General features: G+C 42.5%; 1 protein-coding gene across 2 annotated transcripts in view; it reads right to left on the reverse strand.

The window, feature by feature from the left end:
• Positions 1–16,982, reverse strand: part of SPTLC3 (serine palmitoyltransferase long chain base subunit 3) — a 156,617-nt gene that overhangs the window by 34,921 nt on the left and 104,714 nt on the right. For both annotated transcript variants that reach the window (XM_078056932.1, XM_036107222.2), the window contains exon 9: positions 9,254–9,380. In XM_078056932.1, coding sequence (XP_077913058.1) covers positions 9,254–9,380 — 127 coding nt within the window. The remainder of the gene's footprint in view (positions 1–9,253; positions 9,381–16,982) is intronic.

The raw sequence follows: 16,982 nt of genomic DNA on the forward strand, positions 1-16,982 counted from the left end.
AGACATGAACAGACATTTTTCCAAAGAAGACATCCAAATGGCCACAGACACATGAAAAAGAGCTCAATATTGCTTGGCATCAGGGAAATCCAAATCAAAACCTCAATGAGATACCACCTCACACCAGTCAGAATGGCTAAAATCAACAAGTTGGGAAATGACAGATGTTGGCAGGGATGCGGAAAAAGGGGAACCCTCCTACACTGTTGGTGGGAATGCAAGCTGGTGCAGCCACTCTGGAAAACAGTATGGAGGTTCCTCCAAAAGTTGAAAATAGAGCTACCATATGACCCAGCAATTGCACTACTGGGTATTTACCCCAAAGATACAAAAGTAGGGATCCAAAAGGGTACGTGCACCCCGATGTTTATAGTAGCAATGTCCACAATAGCCAAACTGTGGAAGGAGCCAAGATGTCTATCGACAGATGAATGGATAAAGAAGAAGTGGTATATATATACAATGGAATATTATGGAGCCATCAAAAGGAATGAGATGTTGCCATTTGCAACAACATGGATGGAACTGGAGGGTATTATGCTGAGCGAAATAAGTCAAACAGAGAAAGACATGTATCATATGACCTCACTGATATGAGGAATTCTTAATCTCAGGAAAGAAACTGAGGGTTGCTGGAGTGGGGGTTGGGGTGGGAGGGATGGGGTGACTGGGTGATAGACACTGGGGAGGGTATGTGCTCTGGTAAGCTCTGTGAATTGTGCAAGACCGTTGAATCTCAGATCTGTACCTCTGAAACAAATAATGCAATATATGTTAAGAAAAAAAAAAAGAAGAAGAAGATAGCAGGAGGGGAAGAATGAAGGGGGGGCAATCGGAGGGGGAGACGAACCATGACAGATGATGGACTCTGAAAAACAAACTGAGGGTTCTAGAGGGGAGGGGGGTGGGAGGATGGGTTAGCCTGGTGATGGGTATTGAGGAGGGCACGTTCTGCATGGAGCACTGGGTGTTATGCACAAACAATCAATCATGGAACACTACATCTAAAACTAATGATGTAATGTATGGGGATTAACATAACAATAAAAAAATAAAAGTAAAAAAAAATATTACATGTCCAGATTAAACTTAGATATTCAAATAAATGGGTCTGTAAATTGCATGCTGGCAAGGAGGCAAATGTTTGATAAAATGCATAGTCGGTATTCATCCTGATGTGAAATTGAAAGTATGACAAAATCTTAGTATCTGATATTCAATAGATGTATCAGGTTGAGCAGACCAACTTTTCTTAGAAAAGTGCCAATGTCATTTCAACACCATGTCATCAAAATTGTTAACAATCACAGCAGGAAAATAAGTAGCAATGGGAAGCTGATAATTATAGTGCAAAGTCAAGCAGACCCCACAGAGTGATAGGAAAAGCCATTTCTCTCAAGTTATGAATGTGAAAGACTTTGTTGTAATTTATTTTAACTTATTAAACTTCCTTCTTCATAATTTAATTTAAACTTAGCAGTTGCCCATTGGGGATCTCCTTTCTCACTGAATGGAGTTCACCAATTGAAGATGCCCTAAAGAACTGAAGTAATTATTATACTTGGTCCATTCCAAGCAAGAGACACAGGTTATTAGAGAAATGGCAGTCTGTGTCAGATGTCTGCTATCAAATCAAATAATATAATCAGTACTGTGATCATGAACTCCTAATGACTTTCTGTACTTCAAAAAGTTATACAGAAGGGCAGGTTGAAGGGAGAGGCGGTTGTGAGCACAGGTATTTTGTGAGGGTGCAGAGCTCTTGGCTATCAGGCCCTAGTGGGTTGTGGATTTCTTATGAATGGAGACCATCATGTTCCTATCACCAGTGGTAAGCACAGTGCCTGACACCTAGTAGGTCTCCGATACATATTTTCCAAATTGAATTAAAAATAAAAGTGCTAAGTCCCAATTATGCATTGGCTGTAATACAGATGCTGATAATGTATCTGTTCTGGGCCATCTTTTCCTCCAAAGGATGGAGCAGAATCTCTGAATACTTAATATTGGCCATCTCAGCATTGAGTTTGCTCATAGTCAGCCTCTTTCTTGGGATTCTTGCCCTATGTCTATATTTAGTTTTGCTCTTACATCTATATGCTAATTACAATGCCACTGATGTCTGAAAAATTTGCCCACGTGTTCCCAATCATCACTTCATGTCTCATGGAGTGATGGGACAACCTGATGGGAAGGAGAAACTGAACTGACTACAGATCATCATACAGCTGTGATTCTCAAAGTCTGGTCCCTGGGGCAGCAGCATCAGCATCGCCTGGGAGCTTATAAGACATGCAAAAAGCATTTCTGAGCCAGAAGCTGTCAGCAATCTGTTCTTACCATCCCCCATGGTGATCCTGATACAGGTTCAAATCTGAGACTCATGTCTCTACATAAGGGAAAGGATAAGGGCTGTGTGTGTGTGGGGGGGGGGCGTGTGCTTGTACAGAGGGAAATCTAAAGAGAACAGAGGATGGAATTCTGGCAAATGTAGACAGGGGCACATACCTCACAGAAACCAGGAGGAAGAACAGATAGAAAAAAAAAAAAAAAGAACCAGAAAAGAAGAGCATCTCCACAACTAAGAGAAGACTTGGAAGAGAGGAAGAGGTGGAGATGTCAGTCAAATCTGGCTGGAGAAGGGCCAGTGGCATGGGTATACAGCAGTAACCTTCCAGGGGGCAGAGGCAATGGAAATGGGCTGAGGACAAGCTCAAGTTGCTGAACACTGAGTGGGGAGGAGGAGGGGGAAGCAGGCAGCAAAGGCCCCCGTATCAGGAAGATTTGCAGCCATGGAAGAGATGCAACTCGCTGGCTGGCTGAAGAGGAAGAAGCGGTAAGGGAAAGCTTTTTGGGATGAAGGAAGTGAACAGTTCATCACTCAGAAAAGGGGCAGTGGCTGTAGCAGGTGGGAAGGGAGAGAATCAAGCACAGAGATGTGAAGGAGACAAGGGTCATTTATTTGTTGAGCTAAGAGGGAAAGAGAGGATTCTGTTTTTCCACAAACATTTGTTGAGAACCTGTAATGAATTGCCTGGCACTGTCCTCAGTGTAACAAATAAAACAGACAAAATGCTTGTTCACCTGGAGTTTACATTCTAGGGAGCCAAAACGAAAAACAAGGCGATGCCTATGTCATTTGTCAGGTGCTCACAAATGCCATGAAGACAAGAGTGAGGTAAGGAGAATCAGAGAGACAAGGAGGGAGCGTAGTTTAGGATAAGGTCACTTCCCTAATAGGCTGATGTTAAGCAAAGATGTTAGGGAGGTGAGGGATAGGGACACACAAGTATTGGTCAGAGATGCTGGTCTAGAGAGGCTGTCAAGGGCACAGTGTCCCTGCAGAAGTCATTCCCTGCATTCTAGGAAGAGCAAGGAGGCCAGCTGCTTGGAGTGGACCAAGTGAGGAAAAGATGGTGGGAAAATGGAAGACCTTATCATGAGAAGCCTTGAAGGCCACAGTCTGAACTTCACACTCAGTAAGATGGGGAGCAGTGAAAAGTTCAGCATGGGGGGTATTCTGAGTTACATTTTTTAAAAAAAGATTACTTTGGCTTCTATATGGAAAACAAGTCTTACAAAAGATAAGAGCAGAAGTGGAGAGAATATCTAGGAGGCTACTCCAGTAATCCAGGTGGGAGCTGACAGAGGTCGAGGCGGGGCTGGCAAGAAGGGACCAGATTCTGGACATATGGCAAAGGACGTGCTTTGGGATTTGCTGATGGAGCAGGTGGAGGTCTGAGAGAAAGGCAGAGTTCTAGGATGAGTAAAATTGACAGTCTGGAGAAGGGCAGAAAGCAGATGAATTAAAATAATAGTAATAATAGTAACTGTTAGCTCTTTTTTTTTAACTATTGCGTATTTATTTATTTATTTATTTTTCCATTTTTTTATTGTTATGTTAATCCCCATACATTTCATCATTAGTTTTAGATATAGTGTTCCATGATTCATTGTTTGTGCATAACACCCAGTGCTCCATGCAGAACGTGCCCTCCTCAATACCCATCACCAGGCTAACCCATCCTCCCATCCCCCTCCCCTCTAGAACCCTCAGTTTGTTTTTCAGAGTCCATCATCTCTCATGGTTCTTCTCCCCCTCCGATTTCCCCCCCTTCATTCTTCCCCTCCTGCTACATTCTTCTTCTTCTTTTGAGTATTTCCTATTTATCAAATGTTGCACTAAGTCCGTTATCTGTACCACGTCATTTACTCCTATGGACAAGCCCAATTAAAATTAAGGGATGGAGGCTAAGCGAGGGTAAGCAGCTTGCCTGTCATGGAGTGAGGGCCGTTGGGGACCGGGCCCCATGCCACCTGGCTGCAGAGCATACACCCTTAATCCTCCATGAGATATATCCTCTATTTTCTCCCCAGAGTGCAGAAAGGGAGGGTGGGGAAGGAAGGCCAAAACTGGCAGTTCAAAAAGAATATTGAAGGATTCATTGAAAAACATGCATCCAAGATTTAAATAAATAATAATAAGACACCTGTTGCCGGTGCTTTCCTTAGGGGAGTTGTTATGGTTTGGGGCTCAGCCTCCTGTGGCTGTTTCTGCCAAGGCTGTTTCTGCCAAGGCTGTTCTGCAATATTCCTGAGCCTCTTCAAAAGTGATGTCAGTTACAGAGGGTCCCCAATACTAAGTGATCCCTTCAGCTGCCACATGGGTGTGGAACGCATTCCTGACCTCCAGTCCTCTGAGATAAACATCCCCTTGAACTTGTTTAGCAGAAACACTGACCTGAAATTGAGTAGGCCAGTGAGATGGAAGTTGAATCATGATGTATTTATTAAGCCGAGCACTGGGTTTGGCACTCAGAGGAACACCAGATTAATTCAAGACACATTTCTTGCCCTTAAGGGGCTTACAGCACTGATTTGGCTTATGGACCACCCAACAACCATGAGGATGGAGAAACCAAATCTCCACCTTGGGCTCATTGTGCTGCACGATGTGACAGGCCAGGAGATTGAAAGGGCCTTGAAGCACATGGAATGCACGCATGGCCCACAGCTCCTCAGCCTGTGTGCATGAACTCCACGAGCAGCCTGGCTGCAGAGTGAAGGTGGCTATTTGTGCATAAACGTTGTCATTTCACTGAGACTGCTATTTCATCTTTGAACCTTGGCTTCAAAGGAACACTGACCTTATTCCTGTAGCTTGCCTTTCTTTGAAGCCTATGGCTTTGCATTGCAGATTAAAGTGAAGATATTCATCAAGGGACAGATCTGGCCAACTGCTCCCCAAACTCAACCCAAAACAAAGCCTTGAAAGACTCCAACCACAGTTGCAGTGGAGTGGGCCAAAGATGAAGGCTTGGAGCCATGCTCTCTTTCTCAGACCCTGTAAGGCAGCCCTGGAATGACATAGTGCATCCCTTTGAGCTCCGGGCAACTTTACCCCAAGAGTCCATATATCTCAGCAGAGAGGGGTGAGTTAATGCAATATTCTCAACCTGTCCTATTCATTTTATTTAAAGCAGGCATTGTTATAAATGAGGCCAACATGAACATTCACTGGTGTTTTTGAATTAGTCAAAAGATGTGTTAGACAGAACCATCTGAAACTTGGTGGATGATTCTGTCAGTTTTCTTTTCTACTACTTTCCTTTGTTCACCCATTTGAAAAGAAATTGTCCTATTTTTCCCCCTGGGTTCTCCCATCTTGGCTCTAAGAAAACAGACTTCACACATTGCCTTCTCTGTTCTTTATTTTTTTCTTTTCCCTATTAAGGTGGCAAGAGGAGTAAAGTGAGAAACTTCAACTGGGAGGTAAAAAAATAATAAGCAAATAATTCTTTAATTATAAGGCCTTATAGAGAGAACCAAGGGAGATACCTCCCACCTCAAAGGAAGAAAAATTGATGATAGATGACTATCAAAGGATAAATGATCATATCTTTCAATGTGACTTTTCTGCAGATCTTCAGCTGTGATCAGATAAGCGGAGTGAGTTCTGTCTGTGATGAAGCAGGAAATCAATCCAGAGGAGGGAAGGGAAAGATTGTCAGGTTGCCTACATGTAAATCAACTGCTTCTGATAGCATATACACTAAAGGGCTTAAGAAATTAGTGATCCTTATTGAGACATAGGCTAATTTTCAGGTAACTTTTGTAGTTATTCATCTTTAAAATAAGACCAAAGGATAATTCTGGTCACTGTAGGACAATTCATATAACTTGCATTTTAGCTTAAATCGCAAATAATTGTTTTCCATTAAGAAATGCATGAGGCACAATGAGATACCACCTTACACCAGTTAGAATGGCAGAAATTAACAAGACAGGAAACAACAAGTGTTGGCAAGGCTGTGGAGAAAGGGGAACCCTCTTACACTGTTGGTGGGAATGCAAGCTGGTACTTTGGAAAACAGTATGGAGGTTCCTCAAGATGTTAAAAATAGAGCTACCCTATGACCCAGCAATTGTACTACTAGGTATTTACCCCAAAGATACAGATGTAGTGAAAAGAAGGGGTAATGCACCCCAATGTTCATAGCAGCAATGTCCACAATAGCCAAACTGTGGAAAGAGCCAAGATGCCCTTTAACAGATGAATGAATAAAGACGTGGTTTATATATACAATGGAATATTACTCAGCCATCAGAAAGGATGAATACCCACCATTTGCTTCGACATGGATAGAACTGGAGGGGATTATGCTAAGTGAAATAAGTCAACCAGAGAAAGATAATTATATGGTTTCACTCATATGTAGAACATAAGGAATAGCATGGAGGACCATAGGGGAAGGGAGGGAAAACTGAATGGGAAGAAATCAGAGAGGGAGACAAACCATGAGAGACTCTGGACTCTGGGAAACAAACTGAGAGTTTCAGAGGGGAGGGGGTTAGGGGGATGGGGTAGCCAGGTGATGGGCATTAAGGAGGACACATGTTGTGATGAGCACTGGGTATTATATGCAACTAATGAATCACTGAACACTACATCAAAAACTAATGATAGTGGCTAACTGAACATGATAATAAAAAAAAGAAATGCATGAAGTTTGGGGTGCCTGGGTGGCTCAGTCAGTTAAGTGCCTGCCTTCAGTCTGGTCATGGTCCCAGGGTTATGGGATCAAGCCCTGAGTCGGGCTCCTTGCTCAGTGGGGGCATCTGCTTCTCCCTCTGCCCCTCCTGCTGCTCGTGCTCTCTCTCTCAAATAAATAAATAAAATCTTAAAAAAAAAAGAAATGAGTGAATTTCAAGAAGATCAATAATGGCTTTGTGATAAGCCAGTGGTTCAAGACCAGTCTTTTTCATACAACCAGACAATTCATGTGGGCACAGATACAGCTCTATTTCTAGCTTCAGTTTTAAAAGATTGAAAGATATTTGCTTATCCATATCCATATCCTTTAATTTACCAACTCCTTCTCCCACAAATCTGGGTGTGGTCATATGCCTAGTTTTGGCCAAAGGATTATAAGCAAGGTGGTAAGTGTCACTTTAAGGCTGATGTTCCCCTGTTCTCTGCTACGGGGATCATGGAGTCTAAAGTAGCCTGAATCACTGCTCCTATGGAGGATAGCTGTGTAGAGAGTTATCTGATTTGTATTAGACTTGGTGTGAGCAAGAAATAAAACTTGGTTCTGTTAAGCCATAGAGAGTTTCAGGGTTTATTTGTTATGGTGGCATAACTTTGCTTATCTTGACTAATCCAGGGCCTTGGAGGACACTAGTCTTACCTCACTTCCATTATAAGACTCTTTCCTACAGCATCCCGGAGTTGTGGTCCAAATACTTCTCATCCGAGAACTAAATACCTCAATAATAGTAGCAAATAACGGTAGCAAGCAATTATATGATGCTTACTAAATAATTGTTTTCAGACATAATTTTAAGTATTTTATGTATCTTAATTTACCTAATTCTCACAAAAGCATGAGCTCATCAACATTATTTTCCTCATTTTATAGCTGGATGAACCGAAGCACCGAGAAGTCACTTGCCCAGAGTTGAACAGACAAGTTAAATCACTTGCCTATGGTCACAGAGCTAGTAAACAGGATTCCAGTTTACTTTCAGTTTCTGCCCTTAACCATTGTACCACATGGCCTTCCTAGATTGGATTTTTATTTCCTTTTCACACAGACTATTCAACAAGGGACAGAATCATAAAACTCCAAAGACAAGGTTGGAAGAGACTTTGGGGAACCATCAAATTACTGCATTTTACATGGAGGGAAAAAATCACTCTGCAAGCCATTTTCCTGCTTTAGTGAAAAGGAAAGGTCTGTCTCAGGGGTTTTCAAACCAGTGTCCTGGGGGGCACTAGGACTCAGGAGAAAGACCTGAGGGGCTGTCAATACGGAGGTAGGGGTACACACTACTTCAACCAGCCCAGCCCTGTTCTAATCTGTCTTATATAGTAGACTTCTGGGTAAAATTTGTATGTGAGTAAAGTATTCTGCTGCTTTAATAAAATTGGGAAATGGATCTCCCCATGCTTCTACTGAAATAGTAGGCTTGGAAGATGGCAGTAAACAGTGGAGGGCTTCCCACTAGTTGGGAGGTGGGGTGGAACACATGGATTCCATGGCCCAGTGACCAGTCCTGGGGCTGGGAGAATTTACTACTTCCATAAATGCACTCACGAGATTGCCTGGAGGCAAGAACTGCCTTATTAATCATTGTATCCCCACTGTGATATGTAGTAGAAGCCCTATAAACTATATCTAAAAGATAGGAGGCTAGTTCCAAAAGGCTTTGCTGAAATAATTTTTCAAAAAGAAGATTAAGCTCATTTGGGTTGAGCAAAGTAGCGCACCAATGTAAAAAAAAAAATGGAAATGGAAAGTTAATGTGTGTGTTTTGTCCACATATCCTCAAATGGGCAGTGGTGGCCAATCCCTCCCCAACCCCTACTTTGTTCCCAGGGAAACACAAGTGATGGTCCCAAGCAAGCACAGGCAAACACATACAACTGTTTGCTTCATTTTAACACAACTGATTACACAAAATTATCCAGATTTGCTGATCACATTAAGAGGTGAATTAGAAAGTTTTCTTTGCTTTTAAAAAAAACATTTCTTTGTGTGTGTGTTGGCAGCAGTTTTAGTACATTTTTGTACTATGTATGATCATATATCATGTACAAATTGGGTTTGTACAAATTGACTTACAAATTGGGTTATATTAAGACAAAGGTGTGTATCTGAGAAGGGGGCAGATTGATGAGGCAGAAGGAAGGTAGAGAGAAGTCTAAGAAAGGATTTATGGGAGTTGTCCCCCCTGCAGACCCTCTTACCTTGCGTGGTACCATCCAGTCCCATGATAAATTTCATTGATCTGATGATTTGCTCAGCTACTGGGGGGCTCATGGATGTAGCATAAACAGCACTATGTGAGTGAACTCTTAAATAATCCACAAGGTCCTTTAATAAAAGAGGAAACCATAAAAGAAAGCAGATAAGTCTTAGTGTTGGTTGTGAGAATTATATTTAGTCCCCTCTTCATCCACCATAGCACAAGACATTAGATTCTCGAATGTGGTCTGATTTTCAAGGGGCATCCCCAAACTGTTTATTTTTTCTATCTCTTCTTCTTAGTCTCTCCCTTATAAACCTACAAGGTATACAAAAGTGGGATGCTGAGAACTTGGAGTTGAGGTCTGTAAGGCAAAACCATATGTATAATGGAAAAATGATTTCCCAAACATTTGTTGAATACCTAGCATGCACAGGCATTGGCTTAGTATTTAGGAGTATCCAGGAATACAGGATGTGGTTCTTGCCCTTGAGAGTATAACATTAGATTGTGCCTATGGAAAAGTAATGGGAGGAAAAGTAACAGGATATGCAGACCAGTATATGCAAAAGGGCTATAAGACTGCCGAGGAAAGAGAGGGGTATTACTAGCTGGAGGAGACAGGAAAGGCTTCAGTGAGGAAGTGGAATTCTCTTGAAGAATGAAGACAGATAAAGAAGAAAAGAAAACTTGGGGTAGGGGTAGGAAGTGGCAGAAGGGAGAGGTGGGAAATTAAACCAGAGTGTAGGTTAGGACCTGATAAACTTTGGTTATGCCTTGGACAGTAGAGAACTAATGGAATTTTTGTGCAGCACTATTTGGAGTGCTGACTCACTGCAGTCTGCTGGTCTTCAGTGGTAGGAATGATTCTTCACTTGTATGCCTGACTCCCAAGGCCTAATATAAAGTGCCAGGTAAGCCCACTGAAAGACTTAAGACATTCTAATAACCCAATGCCACAGTGGGGAGGGCTGCACTGGAGGTGCTCAGCTGTCTATTGGCTGACTAGACCATCCATTGGCCCACCTGTTCTCACTCATGGCTTGGGACCCTCAGGATGCTCTGCAGAAAAGCTAATGGACTAATGATAGCTCTCTGAATTAGCAGTGAGTCTATAAAGGATCAGCCACCTCTTCTTCAAGAACGAGGAGACAGTTTAGAATCCCACTGAGGTGTCTTCTCTGATCATTCCGTAGTAAAGGTGATTGGGAGGCTTTGGGCAGGCCCATCTCCTCCTAAACCCCCTTCATTGGCTACCTTCAAGCTTGGGACTGTGCCCACCTTTCACTTTTCCTTGTCTCTTGGGGAATGGATGGCATGGTTGTTCACAAGCATTTTAAACATTCTTAGCTCATCTTCCTCAGTAAAGTGAATGGCCTGTCTCAGAGGTGGTTGGTGATGTGATGTATCTACCTGGCCCATGGGGGACCTGGCAGCTCCATTCTGTCCCTCCTGCCTCCTTCAATGTGACCTTCATTCTAAATTCCCCCTTCCATGCATCCTTCTTCCCCAATTTCCTTTCTCCCTATTGTCTTTCATTTCACACTCTTCATTTCTTTCATTTCTTCCTTTTCTTCTACTCTGATTCCCTCTTTCCCTCTTTTGTTTCAAATTCTTCATTTAAATCTTTTTTTCTCTCCATTCCTAAGTATTTCTTTCTCCCTTCCCCTTCCCTTCCCTTCCTTCCCTTCCCCTCCCCCCCCCTTCCTTATCCTTTCCTTTTTCTCTTCTCTCCCTACTCTTGGGCCTTCTTCCCTGCTTTCATTTTTCCTTCCAGCATGTTTGTACAAGGACTTGCTCCAGGCTCCGTTCTCGATGTGGAAGTCAAAGAAGAGAAGGAGGATGGAAAGGCTAGTCCCTGGCAGCCATCATCCACTTACATTAAAATTAAAATTAAGTTTCTATCTATTCTTTTGTTTAGTGAATCTCATATAAGCAGTTGGGTAGGTTTTCACTATATTGGAAGAGTATATGCATGATGATGGCCTGACTTAAGGCACTGGCCACACAGTATTTGAAAAGTTCACTCTGGAGGATGGGGAAGGGAGGAGCACCTAAAGAGAGAGAGAGTCATTTTCCAGAGTAGCTGCAGCCAGGCTGTTCACAGCTCTATGTTCAGTGCTGCTCCATGAGCAGCAACAAGGGTTTTCTTTGTTTGTTGAGAGTTGGTACCTCCTGACAATGCTGGGGAAGCCAAGTGGGAGAGAGTGGGTAGGACGCAGGCAACAGTATAATGGGGGCTCATGTGGACTAGGGCTGGAAAAGGGCTGTTTCAAGGAGGTGATCTGGCCTTGAAGGATGGGTGGATTTGGGCAGATGCAGAGGAAGGGGGAGGCATGGACCTGTGCTAAGATTAGGAATGAGGACAGAATCTTATCATCAAAGAATAGAGGAGTCAGTTGGGAGTAGAGGGAGAAGCTATTGCTTCCAAGACAAGGTTATCCCCGTGAAGGGAAGTGTGACCGAGAATATACAGGACAAGCTCTGGAACTGGACTGCTTGGGTTCAAATCCTGGCTCTCCCACTTACTGATATGTGACCACTGGCAAGTTACTAAACCTCTCTGTGCTCTACTTTACTTCTCTGAAAGATGAGATAATGGTAATACTAACTTCAGGGTCATTATGAATATTAAATGAGTTAATATATATATAGTGTCTAGAAAAGTGTCTGGTACATAGTGAACACCCAATGAGATTGGCAGTTATTGTTAATGGATTGTCAATTCAGAGACTCTTAGAGCTGGGAGCATGGGTTAGGACCAAAATACAAAAACTCCTCGAAGTGTCTCTATCCCAGCCTCCTCATTTGGCAGAGGGTGATGTTCTAAGGTTAGGGAACTACACATTGGTACCCCCAGGGAGCATACCAAAAGTTTTCAGCCCAGCTCTTCCTCCATCCTTATTGGGGTAGTAAAGGTATGAGGGAAAATAAAGGAAAAGAGAAGCATTTTAAAGAAAAGAGTACCTAGACTTGATGACAGTTGGCATGGCCCCGAAAACATAATAGGGCTCGAAGTTAACACCACAGTTGATATTCCTTGGCCACTTGAGGCTCCATTTTAAGAACTTTACATGGATTAATTTATTTTACCTTCCCAATCACTCTGAGGTAGGTATTATTTTTATCTCCCTTTTATAGTTGGGATGACTGAGTCACAGAACAGATCAGAAAATTATCCAAACAAAACATGGTTGGATAACAAGGATTTGGACCCAAAGAGCATAACTCTGGAGTCCCTACCCTTAGCACCACACTATATATAATTCTATTCCAGACCAGAGACCTGGCTAGCCACGTGGTGATGGGGGAAGGCTAGCCCAGAGCCGAACTCCTTCATTTCCACTTCACCTGTGGTGCTTTCCCTAGTTCACAGATTGCTCATTTTTGGGGTGGGGAGGAGGGGTGAATCCCCAATATACTCAAGTGTTAACAGTACTAAACTATAGACTGAATTGCATCAGTCTCAAAATGCTTTGGGGCTATTGCTCTTATTTCTCCAAAGTGAGTGAGACCCCCTTGAGAGCAGGGATGGGGTTACACACTCTAAAATCCACAGTGGTGGGTACCTAGCAGGGGCCTGATAAATACTGGTGATCTAATGAAAAGCAGAAGGGTTTTAGGGACTGAGGAAGGATGGTGAGGGTCCCTGAAGTATATAGGGAACTACTAAGCTGCATTCTTAGGAACAAGTATAAAAATATTCTCTTAGTCTTGGGGCATCAATGGCGAAGATCAAAGAAACAAAACCAAGCTTCTTTGGGTTCCTCAAGGGTTCTTGTCAATGTCCCCAACCCGTAATTTTCCTTTCCAAATTGGGAAATTTCATAAAGCCAAGGTTGTGTGCATTCTTAGTTTGAATAAATGCCTCATCAGTGCAGTTATCATTACCTTTTAACATTAAGACTATGTTGCCCACAATCTTATTTCTTTAGACTGGGTCCCCTTCCTCTGAGGGTCTGATTTTATGGACGCATCTAATTTTCTTGCGTGCTTCAGAAAGTGGGACTCCTTAGGTAACTTCTGCAGAGCATCAAGGAAGGTCTTGATGCCCTGTTTCTGGTTCCCTCCTCGCATTCTGCCATTGGGCACGGGGAGCCATGAATTAGGAGTTGGCTTTGGTCTCTTCGAGGAAAGTCTGGGTTATGTCTTCCTTCAGAGTGGGTTAGAGGTCTCCTCATACCGAGGTTTCCAAGTCCATTTGTAAGTTCAAAACCCTGATTATTTTCTCTACCCATAGGGCTGGAGTTCAAGGGCAAGGGTGGTTTGCTGAGGAAATCAGACAGGAGGCTCTTAGAATAAACATCTTGGTGTTTATACTGTGACCCCCATTTACTTCAAAGGGCTGTTAAATGCAGCCCGGGGCTGAGCACACAGGGCAGAGCTGGCTCCTGCCAGGGGCCTGCCTTTGTCTGGCGCCCAGGCTTCTGGGGCTAATGCTCACCCCAAACTTGGCTGCCCTGTCTGACTTCCCTCCTCCGGAATTCCAGCCCTGCGACCTGTCAGTCATGAAGGCTACCTTTGCTTCACTCATTTGCAGGTCTCTGCTCAGGCTGGGGAGGCTATGAAAGCCAGTGTTTAGCAGCAGACATATAAGGGCACTCAGGACACATGCCTGAGAAAGACTTGGACTCCCCAAAGCAGGGTCTTTAGTGTTGACCACACCTTCTCAGCAACTGGACTGACACAAAGTAAAAAATAAACATAAACCTAGTTTCATCAGCTCAGGTATCCTTCAAAGAAGCCATTCATGGCATGGAGCTCTGACAGGTGGAGACAAGTAATTATCTCTGACATTTCACCTCAAAGGTCTTGAATAGACAGAATGTTCCAAGTTGGGTTGTTCACAGATCATCTACAGTAGCTCCAAACTCAAATGAATAAAATAGCAAAATCTTGCTGGCTCTGGAGAGACCATTTTGTCAGTTTCCCTAAGGAGGGGAGAGAAGGTTGAGGCTGGGGCAGTAAATTCCAATAAGCAGAGATGAATTTATCGGACATTCTGTGACAGCCAGCCTGAGGCCAAGACAAAATCTCTACTCTCTGTGGTACTATCTTAGCAAATCAGTTTTTTTCTCCCCTTGTTTGTTTTCAAACACTTTTCCTTTCGTGACAGATCTGGTTGCTAATGTACATGTTCCTGACCTTGACCAGCTCCAGAAAAACTTCTAGAGCCTCCTAGAAACTGTTACTAGGAATATAGTCCCTCTATTACTAACCCTAACATTGACATTTAAAAAGAGAGCCAGACAGTTTTATCTTTGTCTAGATTTTTTGACCCAAGTAGTTATTTTCAGATCTCAAGAAAGATCCCCATGAACATAGTAAAATTGAAATTATTAGGGTTTCAGAAAAATGTAAAGTCCTAGTGTGTGTGCTTTAACATTTTTATGGTTCATTTTGTTTCTTTTGTACCCATTGTTAGAATCCTGGATGTTTTGCTGTTACTCCCCCCCTACCCCCCAGTTGAGGTATACACTCCAAAATATCCAGGAAAAAATATGATGAAACTCTATAAAAACTGTAGTCTAATTATTTAAATAGCTAAATATAAAGATCTCTTTCAAATTAAAACTGTTAGCATTTGTCCAATCCTCTGTCCTTTTAGTTAAAAAACATAGTTTAAAACAGACTCTAAGTGAAAAATTTTCGCAAAAATAATTCAAAATCCAGGGGAATAAAAAACTATGATTTAAAGGAAACTACACATAATTTAAAATTAACATACTTAAAAAATTGAAGGTACAGACAAGCAGATGCAAAAATTCCATTAACTCTTGGGCTTCTCAGGTTGGAAGGAAACCAGTTTATCTGGGTTTGCCACAGACTCATCAAAACCATTCCAGACAGGTGTGTATTTGACTGATTTTGAAATCGTCAGGGAACGACGCATATAAACACTTTTCACAAGTGGCCTCCAGTCTCTTGCTCACCCTCACGTCTTGAAAACTGCCCTATGTTTTCTAGGTTTTGCATCTTGTTGTTTGAGGGCAGTTAAGCCTCAGAATAGGCTAAGGGACCTCTGCCAAAGACGCTCTAATTCTTGCTGCCATCTAGTGGTAAATTCAGAGACTGCAGTGTAGTATGGGGGGGGAGGAGAATGACAGAGGCTCTGGAAAGGGAGCGGGAGGTTGTGGGGGAGGGATGATGCTGTTCTCTGGATCCAAGCATACAGAGAATGAATATTTCAAAGAGCAAGGAAATGAATAGATCTACACATTTTTCTGCATTGCGACTAATGTAAATAATAACTTTCCATGATTTCCCAGTATCTATCCCAAATGTATACAAGTTACATAGACAACAACAAATACACTTTTAAAATAGTCCCACTGGCTTGAGGGTAGAGAGTAAGAGAAATCAGAGTGAGCTGGTCCTAACTTCAGGCCAGTCATGAGCTTTTGTTTAAAGTGGGTATCTGATGAAGGAACTCCAGGGGGAAAATGTGACATCTACCAAATCTGACAACATTTCAAGGATCCGCTCACTTCAGTTTATTCAGGTGCCCTTGGTTCAGGAAACAGAGTTACGCTTGGTTAAAAATTTTGTAGCTCAGAACTGCTGCTAAAGTAATCACAAAACCACAAGCTCACAAAGCAATGTAGCCCGGATAAGGGACCTCCTGAATTTGAGACCCTCTGATCCCTCTGCTTCCACAGTTGGGGAAGGGAACATTTAACCTTTCACCAGATTTAGCTAAATTTTGTAGGATCCTAAGCATTCCCGATGTTTTTAGCATTACCCAGCTAATTCCCACAGGCCAGTGGAGGGAGGATGGAAAACAGTGCTTTGGGCTCAGAAGAAAGTAATGCTTGTTGAAGGGTCAAGACCATTGAAAACCCTGAACATTTTAAGCATTTGTGCATCTCATGGTCACAGTGAAATCTGTTGTTTTAAATCATAGGCTTTCAATGGCCAGACTGTCTTCTGCTGCAATCCCTGATTTGTCTAACTGGTTTATCAGGAGTCTGAATCTTGTTCCTGCTGGTGACAGTGAGTAAGGAATTGGGAATTTTGGATAAGCTGTGGATGCCACCTGCATGCACTGGTTTTGGGCCTGGTGTGCCTCCTTGGTTGGAGCCAACATCACTGTCACAAGTCACTCTGGGACAGGTGTAGGCTTGTCTGAGATAGCTATCAGGATTTGGATATAGGCAGACTACTGGCTTCCTTATCCCTCAAATCCAGGCTGAATTTTTCACTTTCTCTTTCTCCCTGGACCCTCTCTCCTCTCTTTAATTTCTTTTAAACATTTATTGGTTTATATTGGCAACCCCCTTGGTGATATTGGCTTAAAACTACAGGGATAACACTCCATAGTCTGATCCCATCGGATCCGAATTTTAAGTCACGTAGATAAGACATGAGAGGGGCATGTGGCTGGCTCCGTTGGTTCAGCATGCGATTCTTGATCTCGGGGTCATGAGTTTGAGCCCCACACTGGGGGATAAAGATTACTTAAAAAAAGAAATAAATAATAAATAAAATCTTTAAAAAAAGATATTAGAGGGTGACTCAATTTGACCTATGGCTTATCCAAAATTTGGGAGAGAATTATTTTGCACAAAAAATCTCTTAGAAGGGCATTTCAGATCTTGCTACGATTTTGATTAAAACTCTTAAAATCCAGAATTTGTTGCACAGGGTCAACCTCATTAATATCTGACCTTTGCCCACTGTTGCTGTTACCTGCTTTATGTTTTTCATGCCACAAAACCCAAACTACTTAT

The sequence above is a fragment of the Halichoerus grypus genome, chromosome 10 (genome assembly GCF_964656455.1).
Source record: "Halichoerus grypus chromosome 10, mHalGry1.hap1.1, whole genome shotgun sequence".
Taxonomy (NCBI): Eukaryota; Metazoa; Chordata; class Mammalia; order Carnivora; family Phocidae; genus Halichoerus; species Halichoerus grypus.